This window comes from Salmo salar, chromosome ssa02 (genome assembly GCF_905237065.1).
Source record: "Salmo salar chromosome ssa02, Ssal_v3.1, whole genome shotgun sequence".
Classification (NCBI taxonomy): Eukaryota; Metazoa; Chordata; class Actinopteri; order Salmoniformes; family Salmonidae; genus Salmo; species Salmo salar.
Window position 1 is genome coordinate 13,695,771 of NC_059443.1, and position 15,027 is coordinate 13,710,797.

Below are 15,027 nucleotides of genomic sequence, written 5' to 3' on the forward strand. Positions count from 1 at the left end.
AGGGAGTTTTTCCTAGCCACCGTGCTTCTTTCACATGCTTTGCTTGCTGTTTGGGGTTTTAGGCTGGGTTTCTGTACAGCACTTTGAGAATATCAGCTGATGTACGAAGGGCTATATAAAAATAAATTTGATTTGATTTGATTTGAAGTGTCACATCCACAGCGGCAGGCAATGTGAACCTGAGCTGTCAAGTGGAGCGCTGCAGTGGAGCTGCCTGCTGAACGGATCACGGGGCGAGAGAAGCTGGGAACATTCACACCGGCCGGCGTTGAACAGTAACACTACACAGACACACAGAGACAGAGACAGAGACAGAGACAGAGAGAGAGAGAGAGAGAGAGAGAGAGAGAGAGAGAGAGACCTCAAAGAGCTCTGTTCTTTCTGAGTTCTGGCATGGCTGCTCTCTGACCATTAGAGCTTTATAGATGGCTGGTCTGGTGGCTGGTCAGTTCTAGGTCTATATCCATCAAGCCATGACGTGTGTACTGGACAACCTGCCAACTTGGCCACACAGCCAGGCAGAATGGAGAGAGGGGTTGCTGCTCAGGGTCTCAGAGAGAAAGGTTACTGTCAAGGTTTTAGGAGGTGAGAAATACCATTGAACCTGAGACACTGACATAAATCAAGGCTCTACTTAGATCCAAGGGGTCAAAGCAAAGAGGGTACAGACCCACGGACCTGAAAATAGCTTGTACGACGTGTAAGTCACTTGTATGACCTGACGCAGTGGTAACTGGGAAGCTCAATGTCAAGAACCTATTGACACACCCTCGTCTCGTTCTATACCGCTGGGCTTTCCAGATCATCCTGAGTAGAGCTGCTAGACTCCACCAGACCTGAAAGTTCCTCACAGCATTAGTGGAACCTGCATTAACGGGATTAGAACAGGCTGAAAACATGCTGAGTGTGCGTCAGGGAGGGACCATAAACATTCTGATTATCACTCACACGATTTGTCCCTCTTCAGTCATAAAATTAAACAAGCCTGTTCCTCCACTTCACTGTGACTGGGCTCTGCACATTCATTGCATAGTAAGCATTCTCAGAACATTTCGCGCATTTTTCAGGAGACGATATTTGCAGTGCGTTGCCTTTCAAAGAGAGGTGGAACATAAATACTCTCAGCTGATAAGTCACAGTAAATGTCTTTACATTTTTATGCAACAGGTTTTTTCTGAGGAGCATTGTCTAACCATGAGTGGTACAAGGTCACCAACACCATCAGGTAAGCGTGTTCCATCAGATGCCTGGGCCAAATCCCACCCTACTGTAGCCCCTACCATGTGGAATGCAGCATTGGTGTGGCATCATCCTCAGACTGGGCCTCCTTGACAGCTCCAGCACCACAGTCATACAACACCCTATTCTGTCACTGACCTAATCCTCCTTGACAACTCCAGCCCATACAACATCCTATTCTGTCAGACTGACCTAATCCTCCTTGACACCTCCAGCACCCTGTTCTCTCATTACATAGGAACAAACATGGCAGAGTGACAAACAGCCACAGGGCTGGCAGTAGACTGTAGTGTGTCTCTCTCTCATTGGTCACATTCCAAGAAAAGTGTTCATCATAACATACACCCACATGCCCAACAGTTTCCTCTCTTTTTGTACAATGACTCTTGCTCATTCACATTCCTGGCCTCATGCTACCTCTGGTCTTCTCTGAGCAGTTACAAAAACATCTGCGGCACACTGGCTGTGTCTCAAATAGCAACCTGTTCCCTATATTGTGCATAGAGCCCTTTGGGATTCTGGTCAAAAGTAGTGCACAATATAGGGAATAGGATGCCATTTAGGATGCTCACTCTGCCTGGCCCTCCGTCACCAATCATAGGAGATGGAGGGCGAGGGGGTGAGAGAAGAGTTTGTTTTTTGCCACGCTCTCTCCCAGGAGTTCTGACTAATAGTCCCCAGACAAGAGTCACCTAAACGTAACAGTACACAAGCCAAGAGCCCTGAGACAGTGGAGCAGAGCCCTGAGACAGTGGAGCAGAGCCCTGAGACAGTGGAGCAGAGCCCTGAGACAGTGGAGCAGAGCCCTGAGACAGTGGAGCAGAGCCCTGAGACAGTGGAGCAGAGCCATGGGTCATAGGTAAGCTCTACTCTCTCACACTTACACTCTGAATGCTCATCCATCCCACCAGTCCAGGGCCAGGCAACACTGCTGCTGGCTCAATGTTTGTTCAGTGAGAGGGTGAATTGATGGCTTAGAGACAGTGAGATGGCCTGTGACACAGCTCTGGACAGAGAGGCTGCAGGATGAAATATTGATTTGGCAGGGCTATGCTGGAAACCATATAAATTGTGTATTTTAAAATCAACCCCACAATGTCAATAGTAAAATGTTTAATCAGGGCTTAGGCACTAGATGTTCAGTACAAACAAAGGATGGATTAACTGTTCTGCCTAGAGCCGGCGATTGTAACCGGGCTGCAATTAACAGCAGTCAGCCTTCTCTCTTCTCCTCTCTAGGGACCTTCATCTGACGCACAACCATGACAATTACAACACAACACAGGCTGCACACAGCCCCAGACCTATTACTGTTAGATAAGATGCTCTGTCATTCTTTGCAAAGAAACAGTGTGTGTATGTGAGAGAGAGTGTGACCACAGTTTCCTCAGGTTACAGTTACACCCTACAAGTGTGACAGGCATAGTCAAATAGGGGAAGCAATAATGGCTAACACAAATGCTTATCGAAAGGCATTATCATGCCTAGGGCCTATATTTAGAGATGTGCGTGTTTATAACATTGGAGTATTGCAGACTCTCCTCTCAAATGTCTGGGACAGTGAAATGTTAAAGAAATAGGTTGTATCATAGAATATAAGTAATCATCTTACAAATGATTTAATATGTAAATGCCTGGTTGGGCACACGGGAGGTTATTGGAGAAGTCAGTGCTGCTGCTGTATGCACTACAGTCAGTCAGTCCACACAGGAAATCAATGAGCCAGTTAATGAAGTGCAATATAACACTCTAGGCACCAACACCAGGAGAACTGGCCTTGTGTATCATAGCAACATAGCAGTAACTTGCTTCCCTAGCTACAACATAACCTTGCACTTCTAAAATTGCAAGTTCAAAACCAGCCTAAACCGTCATACATGCACATAAGTAATCCTTTCTAGGCCACGGTAAGGCAATGTCAAAGGTCAGCATACAACTAAATTTTTTTGACTCTGCGATCCTTAGCTCTCAAGTCCATGCAACAATCTCACAGAATCACCATGGCCCCATGACACAGGGTTCTGAGCTTGCTGATACGAGGCCATTACCTTGTGAAGGGTTTTCAGCACATGCCTATTAGACTAAGTGCCAAAGATTACAGCCAGCCCAGGTCAATACAATCAAACTATGACTCTAAGAGATAGGCTATCTGGGGCTGCAGATAGCCTAGTGGTTAGAGCGTTGGGCCAGTAACCCGTAAGGTTGCTAGATTGAATCCCTGAGCTGACAAGGTAAAAATCTGTCATTGTACCCCTGAACAAGGCAGTTAACCCACTGTTCTTAGGCTGTCATTGTAAATAAGAATTTGTTCTTAACTGACTTGCCTAGTTAAATAAAGGTTATATCAAAAATAATCTACGGCAGACAGCATCCGTCTAATGTATCCAGGCCTACAAGCTTAGATGTCTTACCTACGGCCGGAGCATCGTACTCATCTCCCAGCAGGATCTCTGGGGCAGAGTAGGCCAGCGAGCCACAGCTGGTGGTGAGCTTCTTCCCGGGCTGAAACTTGTTGCTGAAGCCAAAGTCAGTGAGCTTCACCACTCCCTGCTTCTCAAAGAACACCACGTTCTCCGGCTTGAGGTCACGGTGCACCACATGCAGCCGGTGGCAGTACGAGATGGCATGGACGATCTGGGCAAAGTACTTCTTGGCCAGCTCCTCGCTGAGACCCTCCTCGTGCTTCATGATGTAATCGAACATGTCTCCACCGTCACCCAGCTCCAGGATCAGGTAGAGCTTGGTCTGCGTGTCGATGACCTCGTAGAGCCGGACAATGTTGGGGTGCTGCACCAGCTTCATACAACGCACTTCCTGGAACAGGTGACCCGTGGCAACCGTGTCCAACTTGGTCTTGTCGATGACCTTGACCGCCACCTTCTCCCCCGTGAAGACGTGGCGCGCCAGTTTGACCACGGCGAAGTGGCCCCGGCCCAGCGTCTTGTCCAGGTCATAGAGCCCTGCAATCTTGCCATCATACCCTCGCTTGAAGCCTGCCATGGCTGGGGACGGGTTTTACAGTCTGGTGGGTCCACTTTACTTCAACACGTTGGATGTTAATGTCGTGCCCATGATGTCCACTTCCTAAGAGTAACAATGAGAGAAAATCACATCAGAATATCAACAGAACAAAACTTCACTTAAAAGTGACTTGAAGGAAAAAAGGCCTACCGCCTGACTCAAACCTTCATCGCAGAACATTCTCACAGATTTGTACTGGGGTGTAATCCTTACTTCAAACAGTTGCCAAACGTTCTGTTTTGCAACAGAAATGACCATTTCTATTGGGCAACAAACAATTAGGGCCCTACCTGAATCTGTCCAGTAGAAACGCTAGTTTGAAATAATGATTACACCCCTGAGTTTCTGTTGTTCAACAAAAACAAAGCCAAGGGTCTAGCAGTGAAGCTCGTAGAAGCATGAAGAAAAACACCAAAATAACTTCATAAATCAACCCTTTTGTATCTGTAACGTTTAGCCTTACAGACCAACTGTGTTTCAAAGTTGCAATGAATTATGACTGACAGGAGAATTTTGTTTAGCTTATTTGTAGGTTCAACTGGTAGGATTTAGTTAATACAGCCATTAACCCCACATGGGTTATATTCAAAGACACCCGGGCCTCAAAGACGTTCCATCATTCATAATCAATGGACGCTACAGTATTTCCTTCTTAAAAATGTCGCCATAACATACACCACACATTACTAAATACCTAGCTAGCTACAATGACAATGTAGCTATGAACTGAAGCCAATACTGTACTACTAATGCATGCATACAGGGAACATAACCACTAGTTACATATAGGAAAGTATTTAGTTAAGTAACATTATTTTAACTACCACACAATTGCTAAATGGGATCAGGTCAGGTGATTTGGTTGTCATGACAAGATACAGTACAGTAGCTAGCTTACTAACTTAGCTAACTAGTTAGCCAATTTCAAGAGGCTAAAAGTTAGTTAACTAGCTATTTCACAGATGATTATACATGGCTAGCTAATGTTTAAGTTAGTTAGTCCATGAAAGCAGTTGGCTAGTTAGCTAACGCGTAAGCTTCCATCACATGAGACAGAGAAACAGCTTGATAGGCCTGTGTTAGCTACGTTACCGTACTAGTGCCTCGTTCATTCACCGAGTAACGCGTTAGCTATCTAACAACAGTAGCTAGCAAACGTTAGTTACTTAACTAGCTAGGTATTACTGCGTAATAACCTATTTTGACGTCGGCGGCGCCGATTTAATTGTAATTTCCTGAAATAATTGTATGAACGAACGTTGATTAACGTGAGTTTAGTTAACGTAACCTCAAATATACTGATAACTAACTAACCCTACCTACAAGCTAGCACGCTAACAACGGCTGGTCGGACTCACCACTCTCTCTCCAGTAAACATCAAGCCGAAATCTTCAGCTAGCTAATAGACTGGATGATAAATAATGTCCTTCGTTCTTCCCCGATAAAGTTTATTATTAACGAATCGTATCCTCCTCCGTTGCGATTACCAATGACACTCACACGGTGCCTATACCCAAACCTCATCAGTGAAACAAGGCATTGCAACGTTCCTGGGATTGAATTGCAGCCCTCATCGAAATCATTCTCCTCCCAGAAACTGTTGCGGCGGCGCCGTAAGTGTGTTGGGTACATAGAGATAGATAGAAGACTAATGTTTGTATCTGTGCCATTATAGGGTCTGTGACAGCATGGGCATCACCATTGAGACTATCTCCATTTTAAAGTAGTCAGTTTCTTCTTCACGATTGACTGATCCCTCCTGGTGACCCTGTTGGAATAATTTCCATGAAGTTAGAAGTCCCACCCAGTAGACTACATTAAAGTGGTGGAAGCCCTCAATGGCACTGCCCATTTTAATAAGGCATTTTGGCCACTACTAGGCCTCTATCATTCTCTATGGTTGGGCATCAGCCGCATTAATTTCTGACGTCAAAGAAACGTAGCTAGCTGGAAAGAATCCCACAATGGTCCATACCAATGAAGAGGTCCGCAATAATAATTGTATTTCACCAAGGCAATATGTGAAAAAATACACATTAGTAGTTAAACACATCAAGCACAGTAACGCAATAATGGACCTCCAATTTCATGAAAATAACCAGGATAAAAAGCACGACAGCCAACATCATCATGAGGCTGTATGTATGGCTTGGATATTCTGTCCTTGTTATAGCTAGCTATAGTCCAAAACATGCATGCATACATACATACACATCTAATACATATAATACACATCGTATGACCATTGTCTTATGCATTTCTTGATCAGTGACATTTCTGCAAAATAAATCTGACATTACCGCCAATAACGGTAGATTTCCATGACTGGTGCTGCCCTCTAGTGGCTGACAGTTTTTTACTGTAATGTATTATTTTTGGTAGGCTACACAAAAGCCAGTTAGGCTTTGCATAGAAGAGTATATTGTCACTTTTTTCTCATTAGTATGTATAAAAAATCCACAGCGTGTGTTTTATAGACTAATGGTGTTTTAGATAATCTGCTCTCTACACAAAGTGGATGATTTGTTTCAAGTATGTGTTGCATTTACCTTATGGGAACTCAGAAGGGTAGTGTTGCACTTACAATAAATAAATACACCAGGCTAGAATATTAAGATAGCAGTAGGTGGATAGTTTATCAGGTACTTTACCAGGAAAAGGGGGGTTTCTTGTAAATTGTACCTCTGTCTCTCCCAGCTAGGCTATTCGGGCACACACTACTACATGGGTTGAATTTGAGTCACAAATTGCTCTCTGGTTAAAATAAATGCACTAAATAGGGAACGGAGTCGCTTCATTACCATACTCTCTGGACACCTCTACTGGATAGCATAATACATCCGTACCTTCTGCACATGTGCTACTTGGGTTGTGCCATGGCGGAGATCGTTGTGGGCTATACTCGGCCTTGTCTTAGGACGGTAAGTTGGTGGTTGGAGACATCCCTCTAGTGGTGTGGGGGCTGTGCTTTGGCAAAGTGGGTGGGGTTATATCCTGCCTGTTTGGCCCTGTCCGGGGGTATCATCGGATGGGGCCACAGTGTCTTCTGATCCCTCCTGTCTCAGCCTCCAGTATTTATGCTGCAGTAGTTTATGTGTCGGGGGGCTAGGGTCAGTCTGTTACATCTGGAGTATTTCTCTTGTCTTATCCGGTGTCCTGTGTGTATTTAAATATGCTCTCTCTGATTCTCTCTTTCTCTCTTTCTGTCTTTCTCTCGGAGGACCTGAGCCCTAGGACCATGCCTCAGGACTACCTGGTATGATGACTCCTTGCTGTCCCCAGTCCACCTGGCCGTGCTGCTGCTCCAGTTTCAACTTTTCTGCCTGCGGCTATGGAACCCTGACCTGTTCACCGGACGTGCTTGTTGCACCCTCGACAACTACTATGATTATTATTATTTGACCATGCTGGTCATTTATGAACATTTTAACATCTTGACCATGTTCTGTTATAATATCCACCCTGCACAGCCAGAAGAGGACTGGCCACCCCTCATAGCCTGGTTCCTCTCTAGGTTTCTTCCTAGGTTTTTGGCCTTTCTAGGGAGTTTTTCCTAGGGAGTTTTTCCTAGCCACTGTGCTTCTTTCACATGCTTTGCTTGCTGTTTGGGGTTTTAGGCTGGGTTTCTGTACAGCACTTTGAGAATATCAGCTGATGTACGAAGGGCTATATAAAAATACATTTGATTTGATTTACACACACGTTTGTACATAGCTCCGGTTGCTCCATTGCTGCTTAGCCCTCTGTTCCTCAATTCCAATGTTATGCAGCAAAATATATGGGTACCGTTTTGAAATCTTACTTGGACAGTGTCCTAAACGTTCATATTTTTTTACCCACTTTCAAAAAGTGATTGTGTATTTGGGGTCTTAGTCAAATTAATTATCTATATACTGCAAAAATGCAACCTTTCATCAGTTCTTGATTTGTAAACGTGCATTTGTAGTTTTCCGCATGTGTTCGAATCACTGTGCGAGTTCGATTTAATTCTTGCGTTTATATTTTGGGCGGTAACTACAGTATGAAACTTGAGGCTTTCCTTAGTTGAGAATAACTTTTTATTTTATGTTGTGCAGGTGCATCTTCGGTGCGGACAGTCAAGAGGGGGAGGCTAACCACATTTTTGCTAGCATCTTCCAGTGCTGTTCTGAAAAGTGAGTAAGAGTAACGTTAGCGTGCTCAAAACTTGATACAAAGCTAGTTAGTAGGTTTATCTAGTTTGAGGTTTAGCTACCATCTCACATAGCAGCAAAGCAAAAGTTTACCGACCAAGCCAGCATGTCAAACGAATGAACAGCTAGTTAGTAGCTAGTATGTGTTTGAAACTCATGTTAAGGTAGTTTCCTAGCCTAACATTAGGTCATTCTAAAATTGTCACTGTAGTTAAACTAAAGTTATGCTTTTGTTCCATTGCAATATATCGGTCTCACTATTGAGTCTCTCCACAGGAATGTATCAGCAAACAGACGCAATGACTTCACCAACAGAGAAAATCGTGCTGAAAAGCACCTCAACAGTTTCCCTCAACGATCGGTGAGACTACCATTAGCCAGTGGTGATGAGTTTGCAGAGGCCACCTCCTGTACTCCATATCTTGCTCATTGCAAACCCTGTTATGGCTGTGTCTTTTCTATTATCAGTCTTTCTTCCCCCTTGATACAACGTCCAAGGCCAAACCTGTCTGCTTGCTAGACCACTAGTTACAGCTGGTTAATTGGGGGGACTTGACCCCATGTACACATGTGCATTGTATATAGAGGGCCTGATTGGTGTCACAGTTTTGCCCCAGCAAACACACCTGACTCCAATAATCACCTAATCATGATCTTCAGTTTAGAATGCAATTTGATTTAATCAGCTGTGTTTGCTAGGGATGGGGAAAAGTGACACCAATCAGGCCCTCGAGGACTGGAGTTGCCCAGCCCTGTTATAGGCAGTAAGTGGCAGGGCAGGGGAACGCAACTACATGGATACAGTAGTATGCTAAGCAGTATGTTCTTAATTAACACAGGCGTCTGCTGATGGGAGGACGGCTCATAACAATGTCTGGAACGGCGCAAATGGAATGGCATCAAATGCCTTAACCAGGTGTTTGATGTATTTAGTACCATTTCTCTAATTCCACTCCAGTCATTACCATAAGCCCAATCTCCCCAATTACGCTGCCACCAGCCTCATGTGGTTCTTAAACCCTCCAACCTCCTATATCACCCTATTCCACTGAGGGCCAAGTGTCTGCAGGTTCACTCCTCCCTTGTATTTGATCAAGTAAAGTCACTGATCAGTTAGGAACTCTCCTCACCTGGTTGTCTAGGTCTTAATTGGACACAAATTCAAAGGTAACGTACAAACCAGCTGATGCTTGGCCCTCCATGGAATGAGTTTGACACCCCTGCCTGTTCTGTCCTCCTTTATCCCTCAACCCCTGCTCCTCCAAGCTTCACGACCTTGCTGAACAACAAGCAGCTGGAGCCAGTGGCTGTACGAGTCAACATGCAGCAGCAGCAAGTGGCCAGTGTCCGCAACAGGAGACTGGCTCTGCAGATGGAGAACAGGACCTCTGTGCAGGCTGCCCTGCAGCCCAAGGTGTGGGAACTAACTAACCATCCACTTTTCAACCTGTCTAGGTTACTTAATTAGATTCAGTGTCACTAATCCAGGGCTGTATTCAGTTCGATGCAACATTCCATGACCGTTTGTACTGAAGGGCACGTTTCCCCAAAATGGTGTGACCATTTTGAAATCACAAAACTTGTGCAGCACACACCATCTGACCGTACAATCAAATTGTATTAGTCACATGCGCCGAATACATTAGGTGTAGACCTTACAGTGAAATGCTTATGAGCTCCTAACCAACAATGCAGTTAAAAAAAATAAAAAAATAAAAGTAACAAGTAATTAAAGAGCAGGAGTAAAATAACAATAGCGAGACTATATACAGGGGGGGTACTGGTAGAGTCTATGTGGGGACACCGGTTAATTGAGGTAATATGTACATGTCTGTAGAGTTATCTCCCTCTGCGCCACCATAATCACACCGTTCTTCAACTTGTTGTTCAGAATCGTTTCCGTTGAATTAAAAGCTGAACGCACCCCAGATCAGAACTACCCCAGTATCACTATTTATTTATTTTCCTTTTTAAGAGACCAGAGAAATGAAGACATGGACTAGATTAAAGTGTTGAAAAGTCCATTTGAATTTTGAAACTAAGGCCGCCACCTCCTGGGCATGTCTTGACTTTCAGTTCATCTTTGAAATGATTACACCCAAACTCTGTTGGTACGTTCCCAATGTCCCACAGAGCCTGAAGCTGTGCCTGGGGAAGGGCGACGTCCTGGCAAGGCTAGGTCGGCCCATGGGGACCCTGATGCGGGGGGCCACCAGAAGCCAAGGGTTTGCTGTAAGGGGACTGCGAGGGATGAACCGAGGGGGTTTCAGAGTGTGTGGAAACAGAAGGGGCTTTTTCAGAGGTGGCAATGCTTTCAGAGGTGGGTGTACTGTTTTTCAACTGTAACACAGTTGGAGACAGTTTAACTTTGTATCCCTCTCTCGTTCAGGTGTGAATCAGATGCGTGCCCGGGGAGGGGTGACTAAGCTTAGATTTCGTCCGGGCTTGAGGCTGCAAGGTGGCCAGCTGAACAATGCTGGAGTGCTGGTTAGCTGCGGAGCCAGGAATGGACTGGGCCTGAGAGGAAGAGGTGAGAACTCTTGTACTCTCGTAACTGTGCATACTCTGCCCTCCCTTCTCCCACTGCCCTCGCTCATATCTTGTCATCCCTACCAGGCAGAGGAGCGGGTCTGGGCCTGCGGGGCCGGGGAGGGTTCCGGGGCCGAGGCATGGGCAAACCTGAAAAAATCCCCACCAAAGAGGAGCTGGACAACCAACTAGACAACTACATGTCAATGACCAAGAGTCGCCTAGACGCAGAGCTGGATTCCTACATGGCCATGGCAGGCTCCGACTACATGGAGTAGAACCCAGCTGGAAGACGGGTAGGCAGCATCAAGAAATGCACTGAGGCTGTCCAGGGGTAATTCATTAGTAGAACTGCCCCTCACTGGAAACAGATGGATGTGACAACCAGGGTCTCTGGCTTACTCAGAACTATTGTTAGAAGCACTATTTGTGAACAAATATGTGGTGGTACACACAAGCCCAGAAGCATGTGTTATGTGGCTGAATTGGAGCTCTCTAGAGTCATACTTTAACTGTTTCACACACTTGAGCTGTTGTTCTTTTCATCATTTATTCATTTGTAAGCTTAGCTCAGTGCTGAGCAGGGTGGTCTAAAACCTTGCCTAAGAACGAAGTATGAAGGTCTGCAGGACTTGTCGAAGAAAATGATTGCTTGTTCAGTAAAATCACAAGCAAGCTAACCAATTCTCTTTGCTCGGGTACATTATGGGTTTGTCCAAGACACTTCACACTATAGATTTCATGTGTTTGCTACAATGTATTGTTACTTTCAAAACTACGTTTTTTTTTGTTGTCATTTATTTGTGAAAGACAACGGTGTGTACCTCAGCTAGCCAGGTTTGGCTGCATTGTGTATTTATATAGAAATGTTGATTTATTTTAGCTGAGAAATATTGCCACCATTTGTAGTAAGAGGACTAGTTATCCAACCGGTTCCTGTCAGAATGTTTTTTGAAAATGAAAGAATGGCCCAACTGTTACAAATGTTCTTGTGTTTTGATATGTTCATTGTTTTAATAAAAATATTTAAAGGTGTTGCTACCTAATGATAGAAACATAGCTGCAGTTCATTATTGACCTTCAGTAGAACTGTAATTGTCACTCACAGCATAGACGAGCCAGAAAGTTACCAACTGATTTAAATGCCTACTTGTCACCGCTAGGGCTGGTGAGAGCACTTCAAGCATGTCACTCAGGTCAGGTGACATGGGGAGGAACTTCGCGCATTCAAGATGGCTGCAATTCTGCCAGAACAAAACATTTTATAATGGAATAACTTTAACATTTAAAGATGCTTACAGTGACACTTGAGTATTCCCTAGTGGGTTAGCTGCTGTAAATATACTTCTGGAACTCAACCGATAACTAACCTTAGCTAATATGTAGCTAGCTAGAAGCAAAATGTTACAGAAGCGACGTTATTTTGCCATCTCATTAGAAGTTACTGACAGTCTAGAGTTGGTGCCCCCCTTACCAGCACAATGAGCGATTCCCGAATGTTCTCGATCTTAACACTGCTCCTGGTAGTACCTGCGTCACTTAGGTGAGTGTGCTGTGTAGCATCCAGCCGTGTCACTGACTGAGCTGTCGTCAAACCTCTGACTTGTGAATGTGTAAACCAAACCATTGTATCATTTTCTTCCAGTGTCCATGGTGCTAATTCAGGAGAGGAATACCCTACTACAGGTAGACCCATAGTTAGTTAAATAACACTTAAATACAGATCGGGTAGCTATAATAGTTGACCTGTAGCTGTAGACCCTAACATTGAAGTTTCTAGCTATTGTAATCTCTTTATTTTGTAGAGATAAGCACAACATCCATTCATTGCTGGCAAGAGGAGGAGTTTTCTATTTTGACAGAGTGTACAAGGTGCAGCCCCTTTCAGGCGGTGAGGGTTAAAATAATTCCTATTTTCTTGAACACGGTAATACTGATTAATATCTTTATGGAATCCCTCACGTGTCTGTCTCCTCTAGAAATCATGGGCGCCGTGCGCCCGAACTGGATTCATAGAAAAGATCAACTGTGCAAAGTCCAACAAAGTTGAATACAAGAGGTAGCCTACGCCCTTTTTTGTATATTTTCCTAAATTGATGCAACCGCCAATTCAGGTCCGACTACAATTCTATCTTTCTCTTTTCTCAGCTGCCGTTCCTCTCGGATGGACGAGAGCCTATTCTGGAGGTTTGAGGGGATCATGATGTGCCTAACGGTAGTCTTGGTCCTGGTGGTTATAGCTCGTCAGAGAACCCTGGACCACCTGGCTTCTGAAAAGGTCCGCAGGCAGATCCTGTCCATATAGAGACTGGGTGCTGTTGGCCGGCGCTTAACCACTCTCAAATGTTTGAAGGACTTGAATGGCAGAACTTGCACATTGGTATCTCTTTTGGAATCACTATTTCCATTTTGATCCCATGTTTTGTTGCGGCCTTATTTGTTTAATGTCTATGTGTAAGTATGACCCATACACTGCACAATAGTTATTGGTTTGAACTAATCTTACAATATGTTCCAAGTCATTACTGCAGTATGGTTAATAATATTGCAGCACAGCATGTCTTTATGTTGTCATAGTTGATATTGTTTCTGTGTGATTAGAGTATAGTCCTGCCTAACCATTCCATGTGTCAGTTTTGGGGATTTGAACATGTCAACTTGGTCTCACTTTCTGACATTGTCTTGCATTGTCACCATAATAACTGAGTTGGTCCAACCAGAGAGACGAATACTACAAATATCTAGGCCTATGTGTTATTTTTGAAGATTTTCCTTTAAAGATTGTTTTCTGAAAAATGGGTTTTACCAGCTACATTTAATGCGCTACGATAGAGATTACATTTTTTGATCTGTGATCAATGTGCTTATGGTGTATTTACCAATGATTGGTCAATCACGTTTGTGTGTGAAATTCAGGTCTGTCTAAACTATACATATCTAAACTATACATATCTATTTATTTAAGCGTTTCCTTTTGGTTACACACTAGCTTAATAAAGAGCAGTGACACTATCAAGAGCAGTGTGCTGGTTTCTTTTTTCTCATCTTATTCAACTGTTACCATACACCTGCAACAGAGATAGCTCAGATGTGCGGGTGCCTTTTCAATTTTTGTTACACACTATTCGTAAAAACATGGTTCTTCTGATTATATACAGTATTTATGTATTTTACAGCACTGTTAACACTATTCCTAATTATTACATTGCTGTAAGTGTGCAGCAAATTGTACACTTTATTGCACTTTCTATTTATGACCAATACAAATAAACTGTTGTTAGGGTATGTGCACAATGTAGGTTTTTGGGAGTAAATATAATTCTGTTTTTTTCTGCTTAAGTTGTGAAAGGAATTGGACAGTTTATTAATCAACATTTTTATAAAAAAAGAGCCTCTATCATATTTACAGAGCTTACCTTTATATCTGTGCTGAATGCACAACAAGCAGAATGGTAGAATGAGAGGCAAATGAAAGAACACATGGATGAAACGGGTCAGAAGAAGGATATATATTACAAGTTGGCAATCACAGAGGTCAGACGTTTCTTGTAGTTGGCCACCAGGTTTGCACACATCTCAGTAGGGATCTTCTCCAAGTCAGATGTGAGATGTGTGCAAACCTGGTGGAAAAAAAACAAGGGTTTTGCCACCAAGTACTAAGTCATGTTTTGCAGAGGGGTCAAATACTTATTTCCCTCATTAAAATGGAAATCGTTTTATAACATTTTTGACATGCGTTTTTCTGGATTTTTTTGTTGTTATTCTGTCTCTCACTGTTCAAATAAACCTACCATTAAAATTATAGACTGATCATTTCTTTGTCAGTGGGCAAACGTACAAAATCAGCAGGGGAGAATATACTTTTTTCCCCCTAACTGTATAACAGTTTTTGCAGTGGTGTGGAACCTAGTGTCCAAGTCACTTATGATGTTGTCCATAGCAGTAAAAAACACTGTGTCTGAAACATCGTTGCTACACTGTCCTGAGCTGTCTCCTCTTGAGAGGTCTCATCATGGAATCTCTTCCTTTTCCTCTGGCGGCTGTGTTCCTTGCTAAATTGAGGTG

The 15,027-nt window shown here is 43.7% G+C and overlaps 3 protein-coding genes across 5 annotated transcripts in view; 2 read left to right on the plus strand and 1 right to left on the minus strand.

Moving 5' to 3' along the window:
• Positions 1–5,886, minus strand: part of LOC106593069 (SNF-related serine/threonine-protein kinase) — a 72,766-nt gene extending 66,880 nt beyond the window's left edge. For both annotated transcript variants that reach the window (XM_045698134.1, XM_045698140.1), the window contains exons 1-2: positions 5,619–5,886; positions 3,651–4,323 (exon numbers count right to left, since the gene is read on the minus strand). In XM_045698134.1, coding sequence (XP_045554090.1) covers positions 3,651–4,239 — 589 coding nt within the window. In that variant the 5' untranslated portion in view covers positions 4,240–4,323; positions 5,619–5,886. The remainder of the gene's footprint in view (positions 1–3,650; positions 4,324–5,618) is intronic.
• Positions 5,887–7,951: 2,065 nt separating this feature from the next.
• Positions 7,952–12,007, plus strand: LOC106573598 (chromatin target of PRMT1 protein). Of its 2 annotated transcripts, none has more exons than XM_014148790.2 (7): positions 7,952–8,043; positions 8,338–8,415; positions 8,710–8,794; positions 9,700–9,847; positions 10,567–10,735; positions 10,823–10,963; positions 11,050–12,007. In XM_014148790.2, the coding sequence occupies exons 1-7, from the start codon at positions 8,040–8,042 to the stop codon at positions 11,238–11,240; spliced, it is 816 nt and encodes a 271-aa protein (XP_014004265.1). In that variant the 5' UTR covers positions 7,952–8,039; the 3' UTR covers positions 11,241–12,007. The 2 variants fall into 2 exon arrangements, with proteins under 2 accessions (XP_014004265.1, XP_014004256.1); XM_014148781.2 differs by having other exon boundaries at positions 7,953–8,043; positions 10,567–10,753.
• A 140-nt stretch (positions 12,008–12,147) lies between these two features.
• LOC106573606 (protein JTB) lies at positions 12,148–13,978 on the plus strand. Its single transcript, XM_014148802.2, has 5 exons — positions 12,148–12,505; positions 12,608–12,648; positions 12,768–12,853; positions 12,942–13,021; positions 13,111–13,978. Exons 1-5 carry the CDS (start codon positions 12,444–12,446, stop codon positions 13,265–13,267), a joined length of 426 nt encoding a protein of 141 aa, XP_014004277.1. The 5' UTR covers positions 12,148–12,443; the 3' UTR covers positions 13,268–13,978.
• The last annotated feature ends 1,049 nt before the right edge of the window (positions 13,979–15,027 follow it).